Raw genomic sequence first — 24,097 nt, forward strand, 5'->3', positions numbered from 1 at the left:
GAGCCCCTCAGCTCACTGCCTTCCTGATTGGCCATATACCTGCAGCCCTGGCCTTGGGCCTTCTCAGGGCCTCCAGACACCCAGGTCAAGGCCATGCTACAGCCCACCTTGAAATGGAGCCTGAGACCAGGCAGAGCCCTGGGCAGCTCTGGGAGGATCCACGCCTCCACACACGTCTCACTTGTGAAGAAACTGTTCTTGCTACACATGTGAGTTCGGTGGTTTCTCGCCCCCCCCCCAAGCACTTTTCTAACAGCCTGCCGAAGAGACGGCAGAGATTTCACTTAGTGCTCCTTTCTGGTGGCCAAACCATCTATCTTTGATAAGCAAATACCCCTTGTCAAAAAAGGTTAAGCTATTATCGGTCATCTGTGTCATCTTAGGGTGGGTGAGTTTACTGGGCCCTTTTGGGAGAGCAGGTTGCAGGAAGAGGGCAGCAAAGGCGAGATGAGGCAGACCGTGGCTCCTGGAGAAGGCAGGAGATACCAACAATGCGAGGGAGGCCCAGAGCAGGGAGGCCGGAGAGGCCCAGGGAAGACTGACCCAGACGCTGGCCCAACCCCAGACCCTCCCTGGGCTGGCAAATTCTGGAAGGACACAAAGGATGAGTAGGAGCCAGGCCTGGGTGTGCAGAGCCCCTAATGACCTCTGGCTCCCACCCCTTGCTGTCCAAGACTTGCAATGGGGCCTCAGATAAGGAACATGATAAATAACTCTTATCACCCCCACAACCTTGGACTCCCATCCAGCTAAGGACAAAGTCGGAAATGTTTTTGTCCTGGGCCCCAGGGCTTCCAGAGAACCCCTCATTTCTGCAGCCCTCATCAAAAGGATGGGGCCCACAGGGACTGTGGGGGAAGGGCCCCACAGCCCCTGGAGCAGCATGAACCAGGACTCTGGCTCCCAGTTGTCACCTGACGCCTCCAGCTCAGCGTTCAGGGAACACAGTCAAGGAAGAAGGCCCAGTGCTAGAAAGGCCTGGCTCTACTGGAACACAACAGCCACAAGGCCCCTTTGCAAGGACGCCTCCCGAAATGCCTGTTCATTCACCATCTCCCCCATCCGGACAACAGCCCCATGAGGGGGAGGGGCAGCAACACTTGCTACCCATTTTTCAGATTCCAAGGAGACTGAGGCTCAAATCACTTAAGTGACTTCCTTGAGGCCATGCAGCAAGTTTATGGCAAATCTGTTTCCTAGCTCTTTTCCTAGATCAGAGTTTCTCAATCTCAGCACCAGACACTCAGGACCAGGCAGTTAGTTATAGGGGCTGTCCTGTGCATTTTAAGGTGTTTAGAGGTATCACTGGCCGACATCATCAGACATTGGCAAATGTCCCCTGGGGGGAAAAAACACCCCTAGTGGAGAACTACTGCCCTAGAAGCACCTTAAAAATGGGCACCTGCAAACTCCAAACAGAAGGGCATGCCTGCTGAGGGCTCTAGCCTGGGAGTCTCCCCCTCTCCCCTGCCAGATGTGCTAGGCAGGAGGGCCTGAAGGGTGGCAGGTACTCCGTGGGTTCAGTACCCTCTGGGAAGAGGCTTCTCAGCCCCAGCAGGCACTGCCACTTAGGGGGTCTCCTCCCAAGACCAATATCACCTTCCAACTCCCAATATACACACCAGGCCCCTTCCTGGCATTCTATATTACCCTGGTCTTTCAAATGTTTTGATCACATATTCCTATCAGTAAAAACTTTTGAGCACCCTCAATATATGCTTCTTTCCTCATAAATTGCTTATATATACCCCAATGCATGAATATATTATGGATGTCAGCAAGCATACCCCAAAATGGATCTATTTTAAAAATGAGACTGAAAATGCAATACACCATGATGAGACGTGTTACACACTCACTCATCAGCGTGGCAGAAATTAAACCATCTAACAAGACCAAGTGTTGATAAGGCTAAGGAGCACCAGGAACTCCATGGGCCACTAACAAGGAGTAAAGTAGTACAACCATTTAACAAAATATTTCCTAAAGCTGAAATATACATTAAAGGCCAGGCACGATGGCTCACGCCTGTCACCTGGGCTGAAGTGCAATAGCACGATCTCGGCTCACTGCAATATACATTATTATATGTAATATAATACATACAATATATTGTGCATAATATATAATAATGAAATATTGTGTATATTATACACAATATATTGTATATAATACACACAATTATGTAATATACATGTACATATATATATATAGATAGATAGATAGATATGCAATGGCATGATCTCGGCTCACTGCAACCTCTACTTCCTGGGTTCAAGCAATTCTCCTGCCTCAGCCTCCCAGTAGCTGGGATTACAGGTGCCCACCACCATCCCAGGCTAATTTTTTTGTATTTTTAGTAGAGATGGGGTTTCACTATGTTGGCCAGGCTGGTCTCGAACTCCTGATCTGGTGATCTGCCCACCTCGGTCTCACAAAGTGCTGGGATTACAGGCATGAACCACTGCACCCCGCACATTCAAGGATATTTTACAGCCTTGTTCGTAATAGCCACAAAAGGAAAGCAACCAAAATATCCATGAGTAGCAGGATGGCTACTACACAGCAAGGAAAATGAAAATAAACACATGAGCCAGGTGCAGTGGCTCCGGCCTGTAATCCCAGCACTTTGGGAAGCCAAGATGGTCATACCACCTGAGATCAGGAGCTTGAGACCAGCCTGGCCAACGTGGGGAAACCTGGTCTCTACTAACAGTACAAAAACTAGCTGGGCGTGGTGGCAAGCACCTGTAATCCCAGCTATTTGGGAAGCTGAGGCAGGAGAATCACTTGAACCCGGGAGGTGGAGCTTGCAGTGAGCTGAGATCATGCCATTGCACTCCAGCCGGGGCAACAGACAGAGCGAGACTCCGTCTAAAGAAAAAAGAAAAAGAAAGTTAACAGACTACGGCTATAGACAACATGAATGACTCTCACAAATACACCGTTCGGTGGGAAAAGCATGGTATAAAAGAGCATGTCCGGTGCCATTCCATCTGTATTAAATTCAGAGTCAGGCAAAACTAAACTTGACAGCTAAGGGATGCAGCCATAGGTGATTACACCATAAGAGAAATGAGGAGCTGATTATCGTACAGCTGAGGATAGTGGTCACCTCCGGGGACGGAGGGCACGCACGTTGATTTTGGCGTACAAGCTACATTCTGTTTATTTACTTGGTGATGGTTGCCTAGGGGCTCACTTTTATAATTATTTACTAAATTGTATGTGTATGTTTATCGTCTTTTAAGCAACTATGCTATATTTCACAATTTTAAAAGAAAAGGATGAGATATAAGTAAATAGATAAAGGAGTTCTAGTATTTTCTTCCCATACCTAGTTTTGCAAAACACTGTAATTAGGTCCAAAGAAGTGGATGACAACCTATAGTTAGGCAGAGGTCTAGAGTACTGATAATGCCTGGGGCTGTCTCGGGAGGGTCCCTTCCCCCAGCTGGCCCAGGCTGCTGGCTGCCCCTCAACACACAGGAGCCGGCTACCCTAGCCTCTTTCACCTGCCACCCGCCCAGGATGTCCCAGCCACCACACACCCTTCCTGGCCACGGGTAGGGGGTTGCGTCAGGCTGGGCACCTTCGCAGCCACCTCACCCTACTGTGAACCATCCCTCAGGGCCCCTGACCGTAGGACTCGGAGGCTCACTAGGAAAAAGGTCCTGGGGGGCGGACCCTGGTCATTCTTCGAACACATCAAAAGAAGGAAGGCGGCAGAGAAGGAAATAAAGAGGAAGGAGAGAAGGAAACAAAGAGCAGGAGAGACAGAGATACACCAAGGCTGCAGATGCTGTGGAATTAGATGGAGGCTCGGAAGGTGACAGAGGGTAGAGGGGAGGAAAATTGTGGCCAGGTGTGATGGTTCAAGCCTGTAATCTTAGCACTTTGGGAGGCCGAGGCAGGTGGATCACTTGAGCTCAGGAGTTTGAGACCAGCCTGTGCAACATGGTAAGAAAATTTTTAAATATTAGCCAGGTGTGGGGCACATGCCTATAGTCCCAGCTACTTGGGAGGCTAAGGTAAGAGGTTCACTTGAGCCCAGAAGGTTGAGGCTACAGTGGGCCAAGATTGTGCCGCTGCACTCCTGCCTGGGCAACGCAGCGAGAGTCTGTCTCCAAACAAAAAACAGGCACAGACAGTGTCTGTCTCCAAACACTCCAAAAAAGGTTCTGGAGGTGGGGAGGACAGAGGCACGAGGCACTGTCCCCGGGTTCCAGGCCCAAGCGTGGAGGCCCCACCACTGGCAGGTCCAAAGGGACCCAAGTTGTCAGCTCTGATCCAGCACCACATCTCCCCATGGCCCCAGGGCTTCCAAGTGGCCGGTGGGTGGCTCAGAGCCTCCTCGCAAAGACTCCAGCACCCTCTAGTCCTCCTGGAAGGAAGGACTTGTCCAGAAAGGAACCTGCAGAGGTGACTCCCAGGTGAGAGGGCTCAGGGAGCAGTAGAGCTGCCCTTTCTGGGGCCCAGATGGTGTAAAGGGCTGAAGGCCTAAACCACGCTGAGTCAAGGTCTCTGTGCCAGCAAGAGGCCCAAGGAGAATGCTCTTCAGGGCAAAAGGCAGGTGTCGCCATGCTTATGTTGTTTAGTATGGCTAGTCTACCCTAGCTTCTTGCATTCTGCCCCTCTCTGCCCTCTGTGGTTACTAAGATTCCCTGGCTAAGATTCATCGGCGCCTTGCGGGACAAGCTGTGATCTTGTTCCCATCTGCCCTGCTTGGCCAGCCCAGCCCCGGGTACCTCTGAGGTGCTCAGTACATGCCTGTTGACACTGAACACCTTGCACTGCTGAATCGCTGGGCCTTGGTCCCCTCCTCTCGACAACATGGGGACAGCGCCAGCTGCCCTCTAAGGCCCCCAGCTCTACAGCTCCAATTAGTTCCAAAGCAAAGCCAGCAGCGCCGTCCTGGCAGGGCAGCAGAAAGTGCACCTGGCTAGAGCCGGGAGGGAACAAGAGGCAGCAGGGGGTGGACAGTATAGTGTGTCACCTCCTGGCTACTCTGCACCCCTCAGGGACTGTGGGGGGCCGTGGCAGGTGCTGTCCTTAAAGCAATTATAAACAAGGCAAAGGACAGGCTGTGACTTCCCTTGGCAAACAGGAGAAAACGAACCGGAGCCCTACCCCACAGACCCACTGGTAGAACTCGGGGAGGGGGGTGGGGAAGGTGCTGACAGACTCTTTGTAGGGAGGAACAGACTGAGCCCCACACTAAGAGGCTGGGCCTGGATCACTGTGAGGGGAGGGAGGCAGGCAGAGGCAGAGGGCTCAGCACCTTTCGGAGCTGTGGGCAGGACCCCTGGTGAAGCACCTGCAGGGTAAATACGGTAGACGGAGCATTTTTTTGTGTTTTGCATTTCTGGGCACACGATGGAGACTTAGTCCCATTTTCTCATCCATTCCACAAAGATTTATTGAGCAGCCACTATACATGAGGCTCTCTTCTAGATGCTGGGGGTTCAGCATGGACCAAAACACACCAAACCCCTGTCCCTAGTCCCCTGAAGACTGACTAGCTCAGATGCCAATCTTGCCCCCACTCCCCGCCCTACCTTGCCTTTCCCGCAGCAGGGTATGGGACCTGCCACCTCTCCTCACTCCTACCAGGCTTCACCCCAACTCCCTTCAGTTTCCACAGATGCGGCCGGCCCCCAGGCTCTCCCAGTGATCTGCTCTCTCGAGGACCAGGACCTCCTAGAAGATGACAGACTCCACCACCCCCACGAGGGACCCTCCCCCAGCCCTCCCTACAACTCTGGTCTGGGAGAGGAAAGAAAAAGGGAAGAGCCTCTTTCTGTGTGTGCCTTTATCATTTTTGCTGTTAACAAGAACTACGATTCAAGCTGGAGTGAAATACTTGCCCTCCATGGGGTGGGAAAGTAAACTAATGGGAAGTATTTGAAGAGCCTCCCTTCAGCAAAGTGAGGGTCCTCTTTGAACACTTCCCCAATTATTGCAACAATGCTACTTTAGTGCCATGTACCTTCGCAGCAGCTTCAGACCCTGATCCCCTCAGCTAGTGCCATCCTTGTTTGTCCGCCTCATCCGGGCTTCATCAACCAATGCAGTGTTAAGCGCTTGTCCTAGAGAGTGGGACCAAGAGCCACAAGGCCAAACAGTGGAGAGTCTCATGGCAGGTGGGGACAGGTGGAGAAAGGGGGAAGGACTGACTGTAGAGGGGACACCAAATTGTCTCAGAAGTGGTCCCCGCCCTTGGGGACCTGCCTTCGAAAGGGGATAGGCCTACCAGGCCCAAAGTCAGAGGCACAGAACCCAGGAGATGGGCAGCTCTCACCTGGGTAGCTGCAAAGGGGCATGCCCCAAAGGCGGTGGTTTTCCAAGTGTGCTCTGGGGACCAGCAGCATTAGCATCACCAGAGGTGATGAATTGTCAGAAATTCAAATTCTAGACTGCATGGAATTTGCAGAAACACCAGGAGGGACCCAGCATCTGTGTTTAAACAATTCCTCCAGGGAGTTCTCATGCATGCCCAAATTTGAGAACCACTGCCCTAGAAAAAGGACTATGGAATCATTCCAGAAAATAAATAAATAAACAAACAAACAAGCAATGATGCCTAGGCCCCTCCCCAAGAGATTCAGATGCAATGGTACTGTCTAAGAACTCTCCAGGTGATCATAATATCCTGCCAGGCTGCAATAAGGTGGAACAGCCCCCTAGTCTCTCGGAAAGGCGCGCCCTGATGGAGAGAAAGATTTGCTTACATGGAAGGAGCAAGGAAGGGCTAAGAGGAGGGAATATAAGCCATGGGTTTCTGGATGGATTGTCTGGTGGAATTCCTAGATTACTCCCTACAGCACCACATCTTACTTTGGGACCACCACTGGGTGCATAAGAGCCAACCAGGTGGCCTGCATGGCCAGCAAGCAGGTGCTAGAACTTACGGGGCCAGGTGGCTATCCCCCTAAGAACGCTGGACAAAGGATGGGTGGCCAGAACTCATTTCTCCTCCTTAAGCCCACACTTAAGAGCCAGGAAGGAAAGTCAGTGACGACGCTGCCCGTTGCCTCTGCTCCTCTTGGCTGCCCTCTGCTCTCATCCACTACTGTGCCACTCCACATCAAAGCATTTCCTGTGGGCATGATAAGTCCCAGATCCCTATCACTGCGATTTTATCTCTGCCCTCAGTGACATCACAGCCAAGGGGATCTGTATCTCTGGTACAGAATGGAGGGGGCACAGACAGTAGGAGGGCAGGGGACAGCCACACCTAGGAGTGTGCGGTCAGTGGCCAGCCCAGTTGCTACCCAGGGAAACCCAAGGGGCAGGGCAGGGGTGGTACCGATGCTGCAGGCATTGCCAAGCCCCCTGCACCCTCTTGTTCAATGAGGAGAGAAGGCTGGTATGGCAGGACAGAGAGTGGTGTGAAGCCCCACGTAAAACATCACATCAGAGGACGTTAGACACATGCGGAGGCCTGTTTGCAACCCATAGGTCTCTATTCCTTCCCTAGAGCTCTGCATGCCTCCATTTCCTCACTTAAGAATGAGAAATAACTCACTGAGCCATAAGAGTTCATTAGGCGCTATTCTAAGTACACCACGTTCATCAGCACCAGCATACTCAGTCAGCCCTCACTACAGCACTAGTAAGTGGGTGCTGCTGTAAGAATCCCACTTTTTAGGTGTGGAAACTGAGGCACACTGGGGTTAAGAAGGTTGCCGAGGCTCCTTAACTGGGGTTAAGAAGGTTACCACGCAGTGGTAAGTGGCAGAACTGGGACTCCAAGCCACATAGCCTGGCCCCAGAGCCCATGCTCTCCACAACCCCCTGACCAGGTGACACTGGCCCAGTGCTCAATATATGGTGGCAATGGCTGTCCCAAGAAAAACTGCCTGGTTGCTCCACTGGGACCCGTCTTTAGCTAAAGATCAACTCTACGGACTGCAGCATCTCCCAAACACCCCCAACAACCCACTCCCCTCACCCCTTCCTTTCTGAAGTCTCGTCCTCCCCAGTGTCTTTGGCAAAGATTTGTAAAAGGTTCGCTTTGGAGGGAATCCCACAGATGATCCAGATTCACAGATATGGAAACTGAGGCTGAACAGAGCAGAGACAGGCCCAGCCACACAACCAGTCAGAGGCAGAGTGGGGTCTCTTGACTCCTGGTCCAGTGCTCTTATGACTTCCACTGCTGTCCCATTCTCACCCAGCGGTCCCCACAGCCTCTTCTGCACATCTGATTAAGCAAGTGCCCGCTGAGGGCTGCACTGTAAGTTAACAGACGTGGAGTGCATGGCACAGAGCCGTCAGTAAGGAAGCCTCCTCCCTTCCTGGGCGTCTGGGGCTTCCAAAGCCCACAAGGTCCCACCCTGGCCAGTCAGGGCAGGTTCCAGCTGGGGGTCCTTTGGTCACTCATGCTGGCAGCTCAGAAGAAAGGCCAGGAAACAGGTATGGCGCCAGAACAGGGGCCTCAGCAAGTTCACACCCTGCTTTTTTTTTTTTCATACAAATTATTTTTTCAATTGAATCCAGGTCTCACTATGTTACTCTGGGTGGTCTCGAACTCCTGGACTCCAGTGATCTTCCCACCTAGGACTCCAAAAGACCCACCCTGCTTAGAGCAGGAAACTCTGGATAGAGAAAAGAAGGTCTCCAGACCACCACACCCCCATCTTTCAAGAGAGAACTCCTAGGAAACCCTTTGAAGAAGTGGTTTTCTTTAGGGACTGAGAACACAGACTTTGGAGTCAATTGGACCTGGGTTAAAATCCCAATCCTGTCACTTCCAGGCTGTGTGATTTTAAGTAACTTGCTTAACTTCTCTGAGTAAGTGTAATGCAAACAGTAATTCCCACCTCACTCCAAAGAGTAAACACACAATAAATATTGGCAACTATTGTACAATAAATCTTATTATCATATTGTTATTACAATATAATAGCATAAGAGAGGAGCTGAATATTCTATGAATATAATCTTGTTTTATTGTTACATTCTTATAGACACATATTCACAATTCATCTATACCCATATTCCTAGACACTTAACCGCACACACAAACTCACAACCATTACCTAAACCCCACGCCAACCCAGAAAGCAACCTCACGTACTCACCACATAGCGGGCACTGCCGCCCCCTTAGTCCTCACAGCAGCCTGTGAGATGGGTGTGTTTTCATCTCCCTCCTCTCAGATGAGGATCCGCACAGCACATGCATGCATACATGTTCACAGCATCCTGGGATGTGGGCATTTCTGGCAGCTCTGAGAACCGTGAACTCCCTCCTTCCGATCAGAGGAGGCCAGCCCAACTTCCATGGTCATCTCCAGGGCAGCCCCAAGCTGGGCCCCAAGTGCTGACTGCCCTCCATCCCCAGGACAAAGGCCCAACCTGGTTTTCATGACAGCTGTGGTTGGGGAAACCCCTGTTGCCGGGAGAAACCGAGTTGACTTTGAAAAGGAAGAGACAGAAGCCAGGGGGTGGCTGGGCCACTCCCTGTGGGGGCAGGTGCTAAGTAACTCTATAAACTCTGGCTAATGATGCAATTACAGCCATAAACAGAGCCCCAGGAGGGCTCAGGGCCAGAAGCTAGACCCTCAAAGGGCAGCCAGGCTTGAGGGGTGGACGGCCCCTTCCACCTACCTCCCCGCTTTCCAGAAACAGGCCAAGTAGGCCTGTGGCAGCGCATGCAGGACTCTGGAAGGGCTCCTGCCTGCCCTGGCCCACTCCCTGCCCACCTCTGACTGTGAGTCACCAGGCCATTAGCCCGCAAAAGCCCAGCTGGCTCTCTCTGGGTTCAATGCTAAGGTGTCCCCTGCCCTATCCCCTGAACTCCTTCCAGGGGACCCAGAACCAAGATACCTGAGTCCCCATTTGGCTCTGCCTTTTGGAGCTGAGTTGAGGCCTGCAGCTGTAACCGGCCTTGTAAACGGTAAGCAGCATTGTCTTCCCTCGGGGAGGAGCAGAGCATGGAGTCACCCAAACAGCCCTGCCCTTCATTGACACCCTCTGGCTCCCAGCTCTCCAGGCCCAGCGGCCAGGAGGCAGAGGGAAAGAAGGGAGCCAGGCGAGTTGCTCATAGTCCTGGGGCTAAGAACACCGGCATGGTGAAAACATGCCATCAGGTTAGCAGGCAGGGACCTCAGGGCAGCTGACCCTTCCCCTTCCTCTGCCTCTGCTGGCCGGCCAGGAATTAATGCTGGCTGTCCCTCCCCTCCCTGAGAGGAGGCCTGAGGGCTATCTCCCAGTTGGGACACCAAGTACTGCGTTCTAACCCAGCTGCATCCGCATCTGGCCACCCAGGAGGAACCCAGAGACCAGCCACCCACCTCATCCCCAGGTGCCCAGGAGTACCAGGTCTGGGCCAATGGAATCTCGAACAGGGCGTGTGCAGGGGCCTGAGGCCACACCCCAGAGGTGTCACTAGGGGCCTGCACGGGTCTTGTCACTTTCCCTGAGGGATGAAGCAACCCCTCACTCGGGATGGGGGAAAGGCAGAGGATGGGAGCTACGCAGTAGTAATTAACCTGCACTTTGCAAGCAAGCGCTAGGCCAAAAACTGCGCTCAAGTAGAGTGCAGAAACTCCACGCTGAACGGTCCCCAGAACAGACAGGCGAGAGAACGACGGCTGGAGCTGTGGGGGGGTCGGGGGAAGGCGCAGCGGCCAGGGGCTGGAGGAGGGCGGGGCCCTGGACCCAGTAGGGTTCCCGCAGACGAGTCCCGCCCCTGGCGCCCTCTCTTACTCCCCCGGGGCGCGGGGCTGGGGCGCGCCAGGCGGCTGCGGCGCGAACCTGCTCGCGCAGCCCGGAGCAGTTCGGGGCAGCCGTGCGTGAAGCCGGAACCCCGCGAGGGGAGGGGGCGAGGGGTGGGGGCCGAGCTGGCATCTGCCCGCTCCCTTCCAGGAGGCGAGTGGATGCGCTGGGCCAGAGCTGGTCGGAACAGCCCCGGGGTGGGCGGCGCGGACTCGGGCGGATCGGGGGGAAGGGGGCGTGTTTTCCGGGATTCAGGACCGAGACGGGGGAGGAGGAAACTCGTGGGGCGGGCCGGCGGCTGGGAGCTCCCGGGGGAGGCAGACAACCGGGCGCACGGAGGGAGAGCTCCGGGGTTGGTGTTCCCCAGGGTCATGGAATAACGCACGGGGAGAAAGAGGCTGCCCAGGGAGGGACTCGAAGGGACAGGGCCAGGGGCGGCTTCTTCCAGAGACGGAGCTAGAGGAAGGGACGGGGAGGGAGGGAGAGATGGTACTTCCACCCGCCCCCCCAGCAGTCCAGCCCCCGGGGCGTGGCGCCACTCCGGCCCTCCCACTCCCCCGCAGGCCTGGCCAGACTCGGCCCCCGCACACCTCCCCTACCTCCGACCCCCTCTCCGGCGTCGCGGGCCCCGGCCGCGTCCGGTGGAGGGGAAGTGGGCGCGGGGCCCGCGCGTCCCTCAAACTTCTTGCAAGTTCACTCCCACGCCTCCCGCCCCTTCGACTCCCAGCTCCGGGCCGGGAAGGCCCGTGCCCGCCCGGCCCCTCCCGCCCGGTTACATAAGGTCGCGGAGCAGCCGCCCCCGGCCCGCGGCTGAAGGGAGGGGCCGAGGGGGTCCCGGCTCGGCGGGCAGCGCCGCTCGGGCCACGCGCTGGGCGCCTGGGCGCGGACGAACCGCGGGGTGGGTGGTGGCGCGCACCGTCCCGCTCCCCTCTCCTGCGGGCATCCCCCACCCGCCCACCTGTCTCCGGGACCCACTGGATAGGGGCCAGGGAGCCTGGGTCGTGGGTCCCGGACCCTCCTCGCGCCTCTCGCCCCCCGGCCCCGCTCACCTCGCTCTGAAGGTCAATCTGTCCGCCGCCCGCGCCCCGCGGCTCCGGCAACTTGTCTCAAGTTCGGGTGCCTGGCCCACAAGCTGTGCCCGCAACCTGCTACCGGGCTGCTCCGGCCCCGTGCCACCAGGGAGGCCCGCCCCGTGCGCCCTTCCCGCCGCCGACGGCGCCGCGGCCGCTCCCTGCGTCCCGCCCGGGCCGCCGCCTCTGCTGTCACCGAGCCCCGCGCCCGGCGCCGGGCTCGGCTGTCACTCCGCGCCCACTTCCCTCCGCGTCCAGCAGAGGGCAGCACCCGCCCCGCCTCCCAGCCTCTCTGCCGCGGCGCCCACTGGGAAGCGTAGTACTCGCTGCAGTCCCGCTGGGTACGCCGGGATTTGTAGTCCGGCTCAGCGGGCCAAGGCTTACAAACAGGCTCTTGTTCCACTTCTACCCCTTTACAAGTTTTCTTTCTCCTCTCAGTAATGTCCCAAACAAGGGCTCACTACGATACATTCTGTGGCCTGTCCGACCCCCTAGAAGGAACCTACAGCCGGCTGTCCTTCGGCAGTCTGAGAAAGAAACAGGGTCCCAGATAGTATGCTGTTGCCATAGAAACTCCACTCGTGGCAAATTCCAGTTTCTCTCCAGGAGTGGGGTGCAGGACCTGCGTCTTGCGCTTTTATCCCTGCCCATGCTCATAAGGGGCAAGGCCCGGGTGAGCCTGGTGAAGGACAGGGTAAAATATGACCGTAGAAGGCAGCCTGCCCCTATTATGGGTTACACATTCATGCCCCACTCACCAGCTGCAGCTTGCTGTCATGTTGCTGGACAGATATTGTCTGATCTCCTTTCATGTCACCTTCCCTTGTTGGAAGTTAACAAGGTGTGGAGGCATCATTCTCTACTTTCTCCTCTTCCCCGCCCCTTTTTCCCTGTCTCCTCCCCCTGCCCCTCCCCCGCTTTCCTTCTTTCCCTTCTCTTTTTCTTCCTCCCTCTCCTCCTTCCCCACAAACCATGTCGCCTCTAGTTTCTGGATCTTTTGCTAGGAGGCCCCTGAGGAGAACAGCGATGACGTCCAAAGGGACAAGATGCCTTGCTGAGTTGGTTAGAGCACGTAGGCTCAATTTCTCTGTGACTCAAGTACCTCTCCCTCTGGTCCACAGCTGAGAGGCAGCTCTTCAAATACATCCTGGGACATAGGGGCCTGGGTAAAAATACAGTCAGCCTGTCTGGGGGCGGTGGCTCACGCCTGTAATCCCAGCACTTTGGGAGGCCGAGACGGGCGGATCACGAGGTCAGGAGATAGAGACCATCCTGGCCAACATGGTGAAACCCCGTCTCTACTAAAATACAACAAAATTAGCCGGGCGTGGTGGCGTACGCCTGTAGTCCCAGCTACTCGGGAGGCTGAGGCAGGAGAATCACCTGAACCCTGTCGGCAGAGGTTGCAGTGAGCCGAGATCGTGCCACTGCACTCCAGCTGGGCGACAGAGCAAGACTTCGTCTCAAAACAACAACAATCAGCCTAACCACCCTGGCCTTCTGAAGCTCCTCAAGAAATAGTTTCTGGCAGCATCACCTTCCTCTATAAAGAACCCCGTGACTGTTACAGGTGCACATAGGCACCTAGAATTTCTCAGAAACTTCTACTCCAAACTTGATCAACAGGTGAGGAGACAGCCATCTAGTTGTAGGGGGTGTTAGACCACTAATCACACTGCTAGTAGACATACATGTGGGTCCCCATGTCACTGGGGTAGTTCTGGCGGTAGTTCGGTAAATCAGGTCAGAAGAGCGTTTTATTTTATTTGTTTAATTTTTTTTTTTTTTTTTTTTAGGTAGATGGAATTTCATTCTTGTTGCCCAGGCTAGAGTGCAATGGTGTGATCTCGGGCTCACTGCAACCTCCACCTCCCAGGTTCAAGTGATTCTTCTGCCTCAGCCTCCCTAGTAGCCGGGATTACAGGTGTGTGCCACCGCACCTGGCTAATTTTGTATTTTTAGTAGAGACGGGGTTTCACCATGTTGGTCAGGCTTGTCTCAAACTCCTGACCTCAAGTGATCCACCCGCCTTGGCCTCCCAAAGTGGTGGGATTACAGGCATGAGCCACTGCGCCTGGCCAGCAGAGCATTTTAGGTCATTAGAGTGGGGCCTCTTTGCCCACCACACAAGAACACTCTCCCCCTGCCACCCACCCACCCATGGTAGTGCTACTATCTTCCCTTTCCAGGGGAAAAGTGTGAACTTTAAGCTCTGAGGGTTACAGAGCCCATCCCAAGCCCTGCCTTAGGTCCCATTTCTCTTAGAATCACTGTGACCCACCAGGAAACTTCCTAGTCCCTCAGAGAAAACTCCCTTCCAAAAACAACAGGATGACCAACATAAAGAAGAACTATTTATTATTAGAGAAAGTCCAGAGTCCAGAAAAGGAAGGCTGAATCCATAGTGGAGAGCCAGAGACAATACCCCAGGGGGGTGCAGGGTCAAGAGGAAGAAGGAGCACATGCGTCCAGGCAACAGGTCTAGGCGGCAGTGGCAAAGCCCACCCTGTTGTTGCCCAAGTCGTAGACGGAATAGTAGGACCTGAGGAAGACATCCCCGAGGATCCACAGGGGCTGGCCGTTCTGGGAGGACAGGTAGGTGGGCTCGACTCCCACGGTGCAGTAGCCATTGTTCTGCCCAACACAGAAAGGCAGCACTCATTCATTTGTTCACACATGCCCTGCTCAGCTCAGAGCCCCAGTCTGGGAGAACAAGTGCAGAGCTGAGGGAACCAGGGTCTCTGCCTTTAGGGCTCACAGCCAACTGAGCCACCAGCGCAGAGCTGGTGGGAGGATTTCTGGAATAGGTACATTCAGGCTGTGGTGGTCCTCAGCAGAGCCTCCTCTCCCCATGGTGGGAAACTTCTCTGCCCACAGACCTCCCTCCTGTTCCCGATTTGGAGCAGATCAGCCTGGTGGTTCCACCTTGGAGCCAAACTAAGTTGGATTCAAACCTCAGCTGTGTCACCTTGAGTCAGTTACTCAGCATCTCCCAACCTCGAAGGTTTCATTTGTAAAACAAAAATGAATATCTCCCTCATCAAATACTGTGACAATTAAGTGGAATCATGAAGCAAAGTGCTTTGCACAGTGATCTGCCCTAGTAAGTGCCCAGCAAAGAGCCCAGTGCCTCTCCCCACTAGAATAGTCATTGATCATAGATGACAATCTTCTATTTCATAGCCTTGTTCCGGAGAAAGGGATTTAGAATCAATGCATGGGAAAGATAAATGCGTGCAGCACGGAGTTGGAAAATGGTACAAGGCAGGAGATCCAGCATTTCCAGCTCCCCAGCCCTTACTCCCACCCCCAATCGTGGTGGCTCAGCCTGCAGGGACCAGGACTTACACTGAGGATATAGGCGGAGGGCGGCAGAGGGAACTCCACACCATTGATGATGAAGGTCAAGGTGGGCAGATTCTGGATGCTGTTACAGTTCACAAGAAACTGCAAGAGGAATAGGTCCCTGTTGGCTCATCTTCCACCTGATAGCACCCACCAGCCCCATCATCTCAGCCCCTGGATTCCAGGCCTGAGCCCTGGACCCAAGCCCCAAGCCTGTTTTTGGACTAGAGAATGCAGCTCCAAGTCCTGTGTAGATCGTGCTGGCATTACACCATGGACTCATAGAGTGGGTGTGATTTGGAGAGATCCCAGAGCCTCCCCACGCCTCTTGCCTCAATTTCCCATATTAGAGCTTGAACCTCTGCTGTTTCTCTGCAAGTGCCCATATATGTGTGTGTGTGTGTGTATATATATATATATACATAAATATATATATAAATGGCTATATATATATATACACACACGACCTCTGTTCATTCTCTGCAAGTGTCCACATATATGTGTGTGTATACACACACACACATACATATAAACATGCATATATACACACACATATATATGTGTGTGTATATATATATTTAACTATATATATTTTTTTTTTTTTTTAATAGAGATGAGGTCTCACCATGTTGGTCAGGTTGGTCTTGAACTCCTAGCCTCAAGCAGTCCACCCGCCTTGACTTCCCAAAGTGCTAGGATTACAGGTAGGAGCCATGACACCTGGCCTGCAAGTGGCCTTTTAAAACATGAAGATCTGGCCAGGCACGGTGGGTCATGCCTGTAATCCCAATACTTTGGGAGGCTGAGGCAGGCAGATCACTTGAATCCAGGGAGTTTGAGACCAGGCTGGGTGACATGGCGAAACCCCGCTACCACCAAAAATACAAAAATTAGCTGGGCATGATGGCGCATGCCTGTAGTCCCAGCTACTCGGGAGGCTGAAGTGGGAGGATTGCTTAAACCCAGGAGGAGGAGCTTGCAGTAAGCCGAGATTGTGTTACCGCGCTCCAGCCAGGGTGACAGAGACTCTATCTCAAAACAAAAACAAAAACACATCTGCAGAATGAGCACCCCATTGGTCTCCAAAATTAAAGTGAGCGGTAGTGGAGTTGGGTTAATAAGACAAACCCTTGGCTGGACCCAGCACAGACAGGCAGCGGGGCATGGCCCTGTGGAGGGAAGGGAGGTGTGGATGAAGGGTCAGCCCTGGTCTTTCACATACTCAGCCCCACATTCCAGTCATTTTGCTCTTATCCCAAAGTCCAGCCAGTGTTTCATCTGTTTCTGCTGAGTGACTGCAGCTCAGAAGAAATTCCTGCCTAATAGTAACTCCCACTTGCCTTCAGCACAAGCATCTGGCCCCACCTGAACAAGCCTCCAGGCCGCCTGCCTGCCCCCAGCCCCAGTTGTTCAGGTCCTCCCACCTCCAGTGCCTCGGGCAGCTAGAGGCATGGAGGTCAAGAGTTAGGCCTTTTTTTTTTTTTTTTTTTTTTTTTGAGACAGGGTCTTGTTTTGTCATCCAGGCTGGAGTGCAAAGGTGAGATCATGGCTCACTGCAGCCTCCACCTCCTGAGCTCAAACAATCCTCCCACCTCAGCCTCCCAAGTGGCTGGAACTACAGGCACATGCTGCCGCACCCAGCTAATTTTTCTATCTCTTGTAGAGACAGAGTTTTGCCATGTTGCCCAGGCTGGTCTTGAACTCCTGGGCTCAAGCAATCTGCCTGCCTTGGCCTCCCAAAGTGTTGGGATTACAGGCGGGAGCCGTAGCACCCAGCTGGCTATTCTTGTGTTGCCAGGAGAAATCATGAATGCCTCTGGACCCACCTCCTGGGGAAGGGGACACACCCGCCAGTCACACCTGTCCATACTCATCCTCCTGGGCCCCTGTGGCCTCCAGAAAAGCACTCATGTACTGCTGGGGCACAGTGAGCAGAGAGGTTCCTGTGTCCACGATGGCCTGGCAGCCCTCGGAGCACCAGCCAGAGGCCTGGCCGCCAATGAGGAACCTGAGTGGGGAGAAGACGGGCAGCCTCAGGACTCCCCTGGTTCAGGTGTGGGGGGGAAGGGGTCTGGCTTTCCCCACCACCATGGGACAAACAGCTACAGTTTCTTTCTTGAGGAAAGTGAGGACCCTGCAAAGATCAATCCAGCTATTCCCCTGCATCACGCCACGGGACTTATCCCTTAAAAGTGTCAAGGAAGTTTCTAAAAACAGTGAAAACCAGGGCCACTGATTCATTGTAAGGACTCTGAGCAAATTAGTCACTAACACACCCTCAGTTCTAATCTGTGAGCCCCTGGGGTTGGACTGCAGGGTCCCTAATGCTCAGGAGCCCAAGCCCTGACCCTCCCTATGCTGAGCTGGGCTTTATCACTCCTGCAGGGAGCAGCTGTGGCTTTGTAGGAGTAAGCCTCAGGGGTCCTCTGCCCCATCCAGAGCAGTGCCAGATGCGTGTGTGTGTGTGTGTCTGTGTGTGTGTGTGTGTGTGTGTGTGTGTGTGGCATGGGGTTCCTGGAAGCCCACTCCAAGGAAGTGCCACATCCCCGGGGCCCACCACAGACTCACTCCTCAATGCCAATCTGCCAGTAGAGCTCCTGGGTGACAGGCGCCCAGTAGATCTGCCCGGTGTACAGGCTGCTGTCCACACCCCCGAAGATAACCGCTCCCCCGCTGGAGCCCTGCTGGCTGCAGGAGAGAAAGGGAAGGCTAAGTCAGGGAGTGCCACAGAAAAGAACCTCCCTGCTGCGCAGTCACCTCCACAGAGAAACAGAGCTCCTTTCCTGCTCCAGACCTGGGCTCCCTGAGGATGGAGGTAAGTCTCCCCTCAGACTGGGATTCCCTGGGGACAGGGCTGTGTCCCTTAGACTGGGGCTTTCTGGCTGTGCCTTGGAATTCCCAGTGCCTCAGGCTCCTAAATGATGCCAACCTCTGGGGGAGCCCTAGTGGTTGGGACCCCCACCCCACACTCTGCTCTCCTATCCCCTCCGCTTCCTGCTTCTGGTAGACCTGTCACCAGGAGCTCCATCCAGGCCCAGTTTGTTACTTTTCTGCTAAGACTGGAGACAGGTAGGGCCTTGGTGAAGAGGGTAAGAACATTCCATGTTTGTTCCAGAGGCTTCCCTCGTAGCTGGAGTGTGTAGCTGGGTGGAGCTGCTCTGTTTACACGCAGAGGAATCATAAACAGATGCGGAGAGGGAGTTAGCAACATTAGTAACAGGGTGAGGTCCTTGAAAGTCGGATTCCCCAGATTGGTCCAATTAAGCTAACTGTCTCTAGAAAGTGGCTGGCTAATTCTGAAGAAGAAAAAAGAAAAGTGGGCCGGGCGCGGTGGCTCACGCCTGTAATCCCCTCACTTTGGGAGGCTGAGGCGGGCGGATCACGAGGTCAGGAGATCGAGATCATCCTGGCTAACGTGGTGAAACCCCTGTCTCTAGTAAAAATACCAAAAATTAGCTGGGTGAGGTGGTGCATGCCTGTAGTCCCAGCTACTCCAGAGGCTGAGGCAGGAGAATCGCTTGAACCCAGGAGGCAGAAGTTGCAGTGAGCCGAGATTTCACCACTGCACTCCAGCCTGGGTGGCAGAGCAAGACTGCATCTCAAAAAAAAAAAAAAGAGGAAGGAGGGCCGGTCACGTTGGCTCACCCCTGTAATCCTAGCACTTTGGGAGGCCGAGGCAGGTGGATCACCTGAGGTCAGGAGTTCAAGACCAGCCTGGCCATCATGGTGAAACCCCATCTTTTTAAAAATAATAAATAAATAAATAGAGGAAGGAGGGAAAGGAGAAAGAGAGAAAGGAAGAAAGAAAAGAAAGAGAAAAGAAAAGTGGGTGCCAGGCCGCTCATCCCCACCCACTGCCCGGCTCACTAAATGGCTGCACATGCTTGCACTGACTGGCAAGGATAAGAACCTGCTGGGGGTCTGCGGTGGACCTGGACCAGAAGACTCCAGGAGCAGGCCAGAATGATAGATAAAAGGAGATGAAGCAATGATTTCCTATGCAAAAGAGGGATACAGGTAGAAGACATTCGGTCAGAAGGAAGTGAGTGAACTGCCCCACCTGCTTCTCCAGCAGGAGGCCCGTCCAAGGGCTGCTGAGGATCAGAGTGACAAATTCAGGTCAAAGTTCAGCCGCTGTGGAAGGGATTCCGCCCCGCCATGGAATGCAAAGAAAAGTCAGAGTAGACTAGGGACAGGTGCAGGGAGGGGTCTGGTGGAGTGAGTGGGAGAGGATTCAGAAGCCCAGGGCGAAGGCCCTGGGACAGGACTGACTGGAGCCAGATGCCCACTGGGATGCCTCCAAACCCCAAAGCATTGAGCACTGAGCCTCAGTTGTCCAGGGCGGCCGGGGAGTGCCCCGGGAGGTGGGGACCAGCGGGCCGGTTGCTCACTTGCTGAGGTAGAAGCTGAAGACAGGGCTAGTGAGGGCGTCCTCCTGCAGCATGCCCTGCATGGCTGTGGTGGCCCCGTCCACAGACAGAGCAGGGTAGGCCAGGCCCATGATGCCATCAAACTGTGCATAGATGAAATTGGTACCGGGCTCATTCTCACTCAGGCCAAACTCCTGGTTGGGGACCTGGATGCTCTGGACCTAACAGGGACACAAATGAGGGGAGGTGACAAGTCTGACTCCACTCACCTCCCCCAGGTTCCCCTAGAGACTCCTCAAGCCTCTGTTCATCCCTTCCTCACCTCTGCCTCTTTTTGACAGGTGTTGTGGGAGCCACCTCTCTCAGGCAGCCTTCCTTGACTGCCACAGCTCATCTCCCCACCCACGTCCTTCTTCTCTGAACTCCCCAGGCCCTACACTCCATTTTTTTAGACAGAGTCACACTCTGTCACCCAGCCTGGAGTGCAGTGGTGTGATCTCGGCTCACTGCAACCTCCATCTCCTGGGTTCAAACAATTCTACTGCCTCAGCCTCCTGAGGAGCTGGGATTACAGGTACATGCCACCACACCTAGCTAATTTTTTTGTAATTTTTAGTAGAGACAGGGTTTCACCATCTTGGCCGGGCTGGTCTTGAACCCCTGACCTCGTGATCCACCCGCCTTGGCCTCCCAAAGTGCTGGGATTATAGGCATGAGCCACTGTGCCCAGCCGGCCCTACACTCCTTAAAGAAAAGGACCACGTCTCTCTTGTTCAGCATGGTTCCCCAGTGCCTGGCACATGGTGGCCACCAGTGAGTGTTGGGGGAGTGACTGAATGGGTTCGTCATGTCCTGCCTTCCTGTCCTGCCCGTGAGAACACCAGCATTCCACCATGTTTCAGGAGGCTCCGTCTAACTGTCCCCTCCCGCTTATAGCTCACAGCCCCAGCCTCTACTCCCCATGCCCACTCACAGTCAGGGTGTCATAGCCAAAGAAGCCGGTGAGGCTGCCGCTGCCATACTGCAGAGAGAAGGTCTGCCCGTTGCTGGAGTAGGTGGAGGATGCGCTGGGGTTGAAGCGGGAGTGACTGGCTGCAGGGGGAGTCAGGGCATGGGGAGTCAGGCCAGCCGGTGCTCTCACCTCAGCCTCTCATCAGGCTGTGCCCACATCCTGGGACCTCAGCACCCCTGATCGCTGAGTCAAGGGGTGGCCAGCCAAGGCTCCCGGCACAGGGAGGCCCATGGGAGCTGGCCAGCCTTGGCCCCAAAGCCCCTTCTGACTTACAGAATCTTGGGATGCCCCAGGACTGTGGCCTCCCTGTGGACAGGGTTGCAGAGAACCCAACTCTGAGTCCCTGGCCCTTAGCAGAGCACCTGGCTCATAGCAGTGCCGAGTAATTACTCATCAGATGAAGGAGTGAATGGGCCTGCACCACCTCCCAGCATTCCCTCAGCCCTCCAGGGCATCCCCAAGTGCCCCCCACCTTCACTCATCAAGAAGCTTTCATAGCATAGAATGGGGCCACCGAGGGACCCCCTTGGGCCAGAGGTGTCAGGACCCAAACCCCAAGGCTTCAGCAGGAACGAGGGAAATCTTAAGAAAGCAAACACTGCCTATCTCCCAAAGCCATTATAGTGTGGAGCCTACATCCTATATACTGTTGTGTCTCTTGGAGACACTCAGTGAGAACTTAGCAAATAGTGGGGTGGAGCAGAATAGAATGGAGTAGAATGGAGTGGGATGAAATGGACTGGAAATTAGTCACATGGAATGCAATGGCACTCTCCAGAGTGAACAGAATGGGGAGAGTGGAATAAAAGGGAGTTGGGGGTTAGGGGCTGGCATAAGCAAAAGGATACATGTTGGTCAGCAGAGAAGGCAAAGGGGCCCTCCAACTGCAGGACCAGCATCTTTCCTGTGGCTTGGGTATGCTGTGTGGCCCTGCACATGTCCCTGGTTCTCCCCAGGACTGAGTTTTCCTCAGTCCTGAGCTCCCTGTGGAAGCTTGGCTCTCCCCAGAACCCTCTGTCAGTGCCTTGCCCTGCCCACCACCCCTCTCTGCCAAGCCCAGCACTCACTGCAGGCCTGGCTCTGGCAGTAGACAGAAGGCACCCACAAGTTGGAAGAGCCGGTGTCAAAAAGGACCAGGAAGTTCTGTGGTGGAGTCCCAATGCTGATCTCACCAAAGTAGGCAGCCTGGGGGCCATGGAGCAAGCTGTTAGTTCCAGAGGGATCCAGGGGGCCCCAGGCTTTTCCATGGGCAGAGCAGTGAAGGGACCTGCCCTTTCCCTCCAGCCCGCACCAGAGAGAAGACTACTCCAAGGAAGGTTCAGGACTCACATCCATGTAGTCCATGGGCTCGTAGGACACACTGAGGTCACTGAAGCGGTGCTTCCGAGCAGCATCATGCTTGTGGGTCTTCAAGAACTCCCGCAGCAAGCCCTTCTCCTTCAAGGTCTCACGGATAGACTTAAATCTCTTCAGGGGCACTCTACAGAAGGGTTGTGTATGAGGCAAGGCCCTCCCTCCTTCCTCTCTTCCCAGCCCTCTCTTTCTCTCTCTCCATCTCTAACTGCATGCTTCAACCTCCCTGCCACTCTGTTCCCCCTTGTCTGTGTGTGTCTTTCTCTCTCCTTCCCCTGTCTCTCAGCCTTTTTCTCTCTGTCTCTGTCTCTCTCTGTGTGTTTCTTCCTCCTTTTGCCTCTTCATCTCTTTCTTCCAAAGCTCTTTTCAGCACTTGCTCTAAGATTCAGAAAACCATTCATTTCACCCACGCATGCCCTCCTCATCCCATCTCAAGGGTCCTCCGAACTCCCTGACCCTTTGCTGTCAAATATTCCATAGATTCCTCCTCAGGAAAGGAATAGGGACTTTAGGCATTACCCTTTGCAGGATATGTAAATTTTTTTTTTTTCCGAGACGGAGTTTCGCTCTTGTCACCCAGGCTGAAGGGCTATGGCACGATCTCGGCTCACTGCACCCTCTGCCTCCCGGGTTCAAACAATTCTCCTGCCTCAGCCTCCTGAGTAGCTGGAATTACAGGCACCCGCCACCATGCCTGGTTAATTTTTTGTATTTTTAGTAGAGATGGAGTTTCATTATGTTGGCCAAGCTGGTCTCGAACCTCTGAACTTGTGATCTGCCTGCCTCAGCCTCCCAAAGTGCTGGCATTACAGGCATAAGCTGCCGCGCCCAGCCCACGATATGTACATTTTTAAGAGATTTTGGAGGTGGCACAGTTCACCCCAGAGTTCCTTCCTGTGGTGGCCCTCAGGCACCTGGCCCCAGCTGAATGTGACAGGGCATGGAGCAAGGGGAACAGCATGAGCTGGGACTCAGGACATAGGGTCCAGGTTCTGTCTCTGCTGCTAATTGCATGGCCTAGGCCCCATCACTGTTGTTCTCAGGACGCCTGGACCATGGGGACCTGGGTGGTCTGGAGCACAGATCAGCTCCAGGATTGAAACTTACAAATCATGGTTTCTATGGGCTCAGTCACCCACCTTGGCTCTCTCCTTCCCAGACTTGCTTGCTGCCATTGCCTGGAAATCTCTAGGGGTTCACTCTGGCCTTGCTCTAGGCTCCAGAATTCCTGCTTAATTCCCATTCCCTGGGCACTCTGCATTCTCCAGAAATTCTCTGGTAAACCTCTCCACCCCTCAGGAAGTACTCTTGGATAGAGAAATAACAGACAAGATGGCAGGCTGGGAGCCTTCCTGACGGCCTGTGAGCCATGCCATCTACTCCAGAGTTTTCTCCTGACCCCTCAGGGTACAGAAATTTATATTTACTGGTGTTTCTGCCTGGATGATTTTGGCATCTGCCAGTAAATTTTCGGCCTTAAGGCAATTTTTAGAAAGGAGTCTGGATAAGATATCCCTTATCCAGAAAGGATTGCTCCCTGCTGCAGGAAGAATCCACACCTGCCATACAGGGGCTGCTTGGGTAGTAGTCACCCCTGCCGTCTCTGTTTTGGGTCTGTCTTTTCCTCATCAGATAGGGGAAGGGATTAGGCTTTTCTGTTTGATGGGAAGTTCCCTGAAGGCAGGGGCTGTGTCTCCTTCCCTCCATGTGTCCTGTCCAACATTAGCAAAGGAAGGCTTCCCTTACCCTAGCAGAAATCCCAGAATAAAGACAGGGAGGGTGTCCCCTGGTGCAGCTGTCCTTTGCAGGGCTTCCCACCCAGGTTCCCTGTACAAGCAGCCAGGTCCCAGACTCACTTGACCACAGCTGCCTCCAAGAGCTGGAGGCAGACAAAGGCCACCACCATCCACTTCATGATGCTGGTCCCCAACTGGCTGTAGAGGAAGAGGTACTCCAAGTTCTGCGGTCGCAGTGGAGTGAAGACCTGGGCACTCCTTCCTCCTTTATACCCCCAGGATCTAGCCTAGTCACTGCATCCCTGCCCTGGGTGTACCCTGTGCTTTGTGTATCAACTGTGTCTGTGTATTTTTCCTTCTTGAGAGTGGCCGCAACAGACTTTCATCTTATTGACTTTTTAATTCAAGCATCAGGGGCCAGGGGTGCAAGCGATAAGAGAGAAAGTTGCTGTAAGATGGCGTGGGAAAGATTACGACTTGTCCCCAG

The 24,097-nt window shown here is 54.2% G+C and overlaps 3 protein-coding genes across 4 annotated transcripts in view; all 3 read right to left on the reverse strand.

The window, feature by feature from the left end:
* TFEB (transcription factor EB) overlaps positions 1-12,028 on the reverse strand; it is a 53,528-nt gene extending 41,500 nt beyond the window's left edge. The window contains exon 1 of one of the 2 annotated variants that reach the window (XM_032253309.1): positions 11,774-12,028. Coding sequence is in view for 1 of the 2 variants with exons in the window: in XM_032253307.1 (XP_032109198.1) it covers positions 9,087-9,091 (5 nt within the window). In the remaining variant the exon portion in view is untranslated. Of the gene's footprint in view, positions 1-9,086; positions 9,421-11,773 lie in introns of those variants that run through there. The other variant, XM_032253307.1, reaches the window with a different exon arrangement.
* On the reverse strand, positions 7,460-11,306 carry LOC116533535 (formin-like protein 5). The gene has a single exon (XM_032253310.1). The coding sequence runs from the start codon at positions 11,095-11,097 to the stop codon at positions 10,537-10,539; it is 561 nt and encodes a 186-aa protein (XP_032109201.1). The 5' UTR covers positions 11,098-11,306; the 3' UTR covers positions 7,460-10,536.
* A 2,107-nt stretch (positions 12,029-14,135) lies between the features above and the next one.
* PGC (progastricsin) lies at positions 14,136-23,867 on the reverse strand. Its single transcript, XM_032253311.1, has 9 exons — positions 23,731-23,867; positions 21,851-22,001; positions 21,589-21,706; positions 20,483-20,601; positions 19,531-19,730; positions 17,708-17,827; positions 17,000-17,147; positions 15,143-15,241; positions 14,136-14,428 (listed from the first exon to the last, which is right to left on the reverse strand). The coding sequence occupies exons 1-9, from the start codon at positions 23,787-23,789 to the stop codon at positions 14,276-14,278; spliced, it is 1,167 nt and encodes a 388-aa protein (XP_032109202.1). The 5' UTR covers positions 23,790-23,867; the 3' UTR covers positions 14,136-14,275.
* Positions 23,868-24,097: the final 230 nt, after the last annotated feature.

The sequence above is a fragment of the Sapajus apella genome, unplaced genomic scaffold (genome assembly GCF_009761245.1).
Source record: "Sapajus apella isolate SASKATOON/1434 unplaced genomic scaffold, GSC_monkey_1.0 scaffold83, whole genome shotgun sequence".
Lineage (NCBI taxonomy): Eukaryota > Metazoa > Chordata > Mammalia > Primates > Cebidae > Sapajus > Sapajus apella.

Excerpts from the sequence above, each read along its gene's own strand:
- LOC116533535 (XM_032253310.1), bottom strand. The coding sequence starts at position 11,097 with ATGACCCTGGGGAACACCAACCCCGGAGCTCTCCCTCCGTGCGCCCGG.
- PGC (XM_032253311.1), bottom strand. The coding sequence starts at position 23,789 with ATGAAGTGGATGGTGGTGGCCTTTGTCTGCCTCCAGCTCTTGGAGGCA. Across the intron at positions 21,707-21,850 it reads AGCCCATGGACTACATGGAT|GCTGCCTACTTTGGTGAGAT; the intron begins GTGAGTCCTGAA and ends CATGGCCCCCAG. Across the intron at positions 14,429-15,142 it reads CCTCCGCCTATATCCTCAGT|AACAATGGCTACTGCACCGT; the intron begins GTAAGTCCTGGT and ends TGTGTTGGGCAG.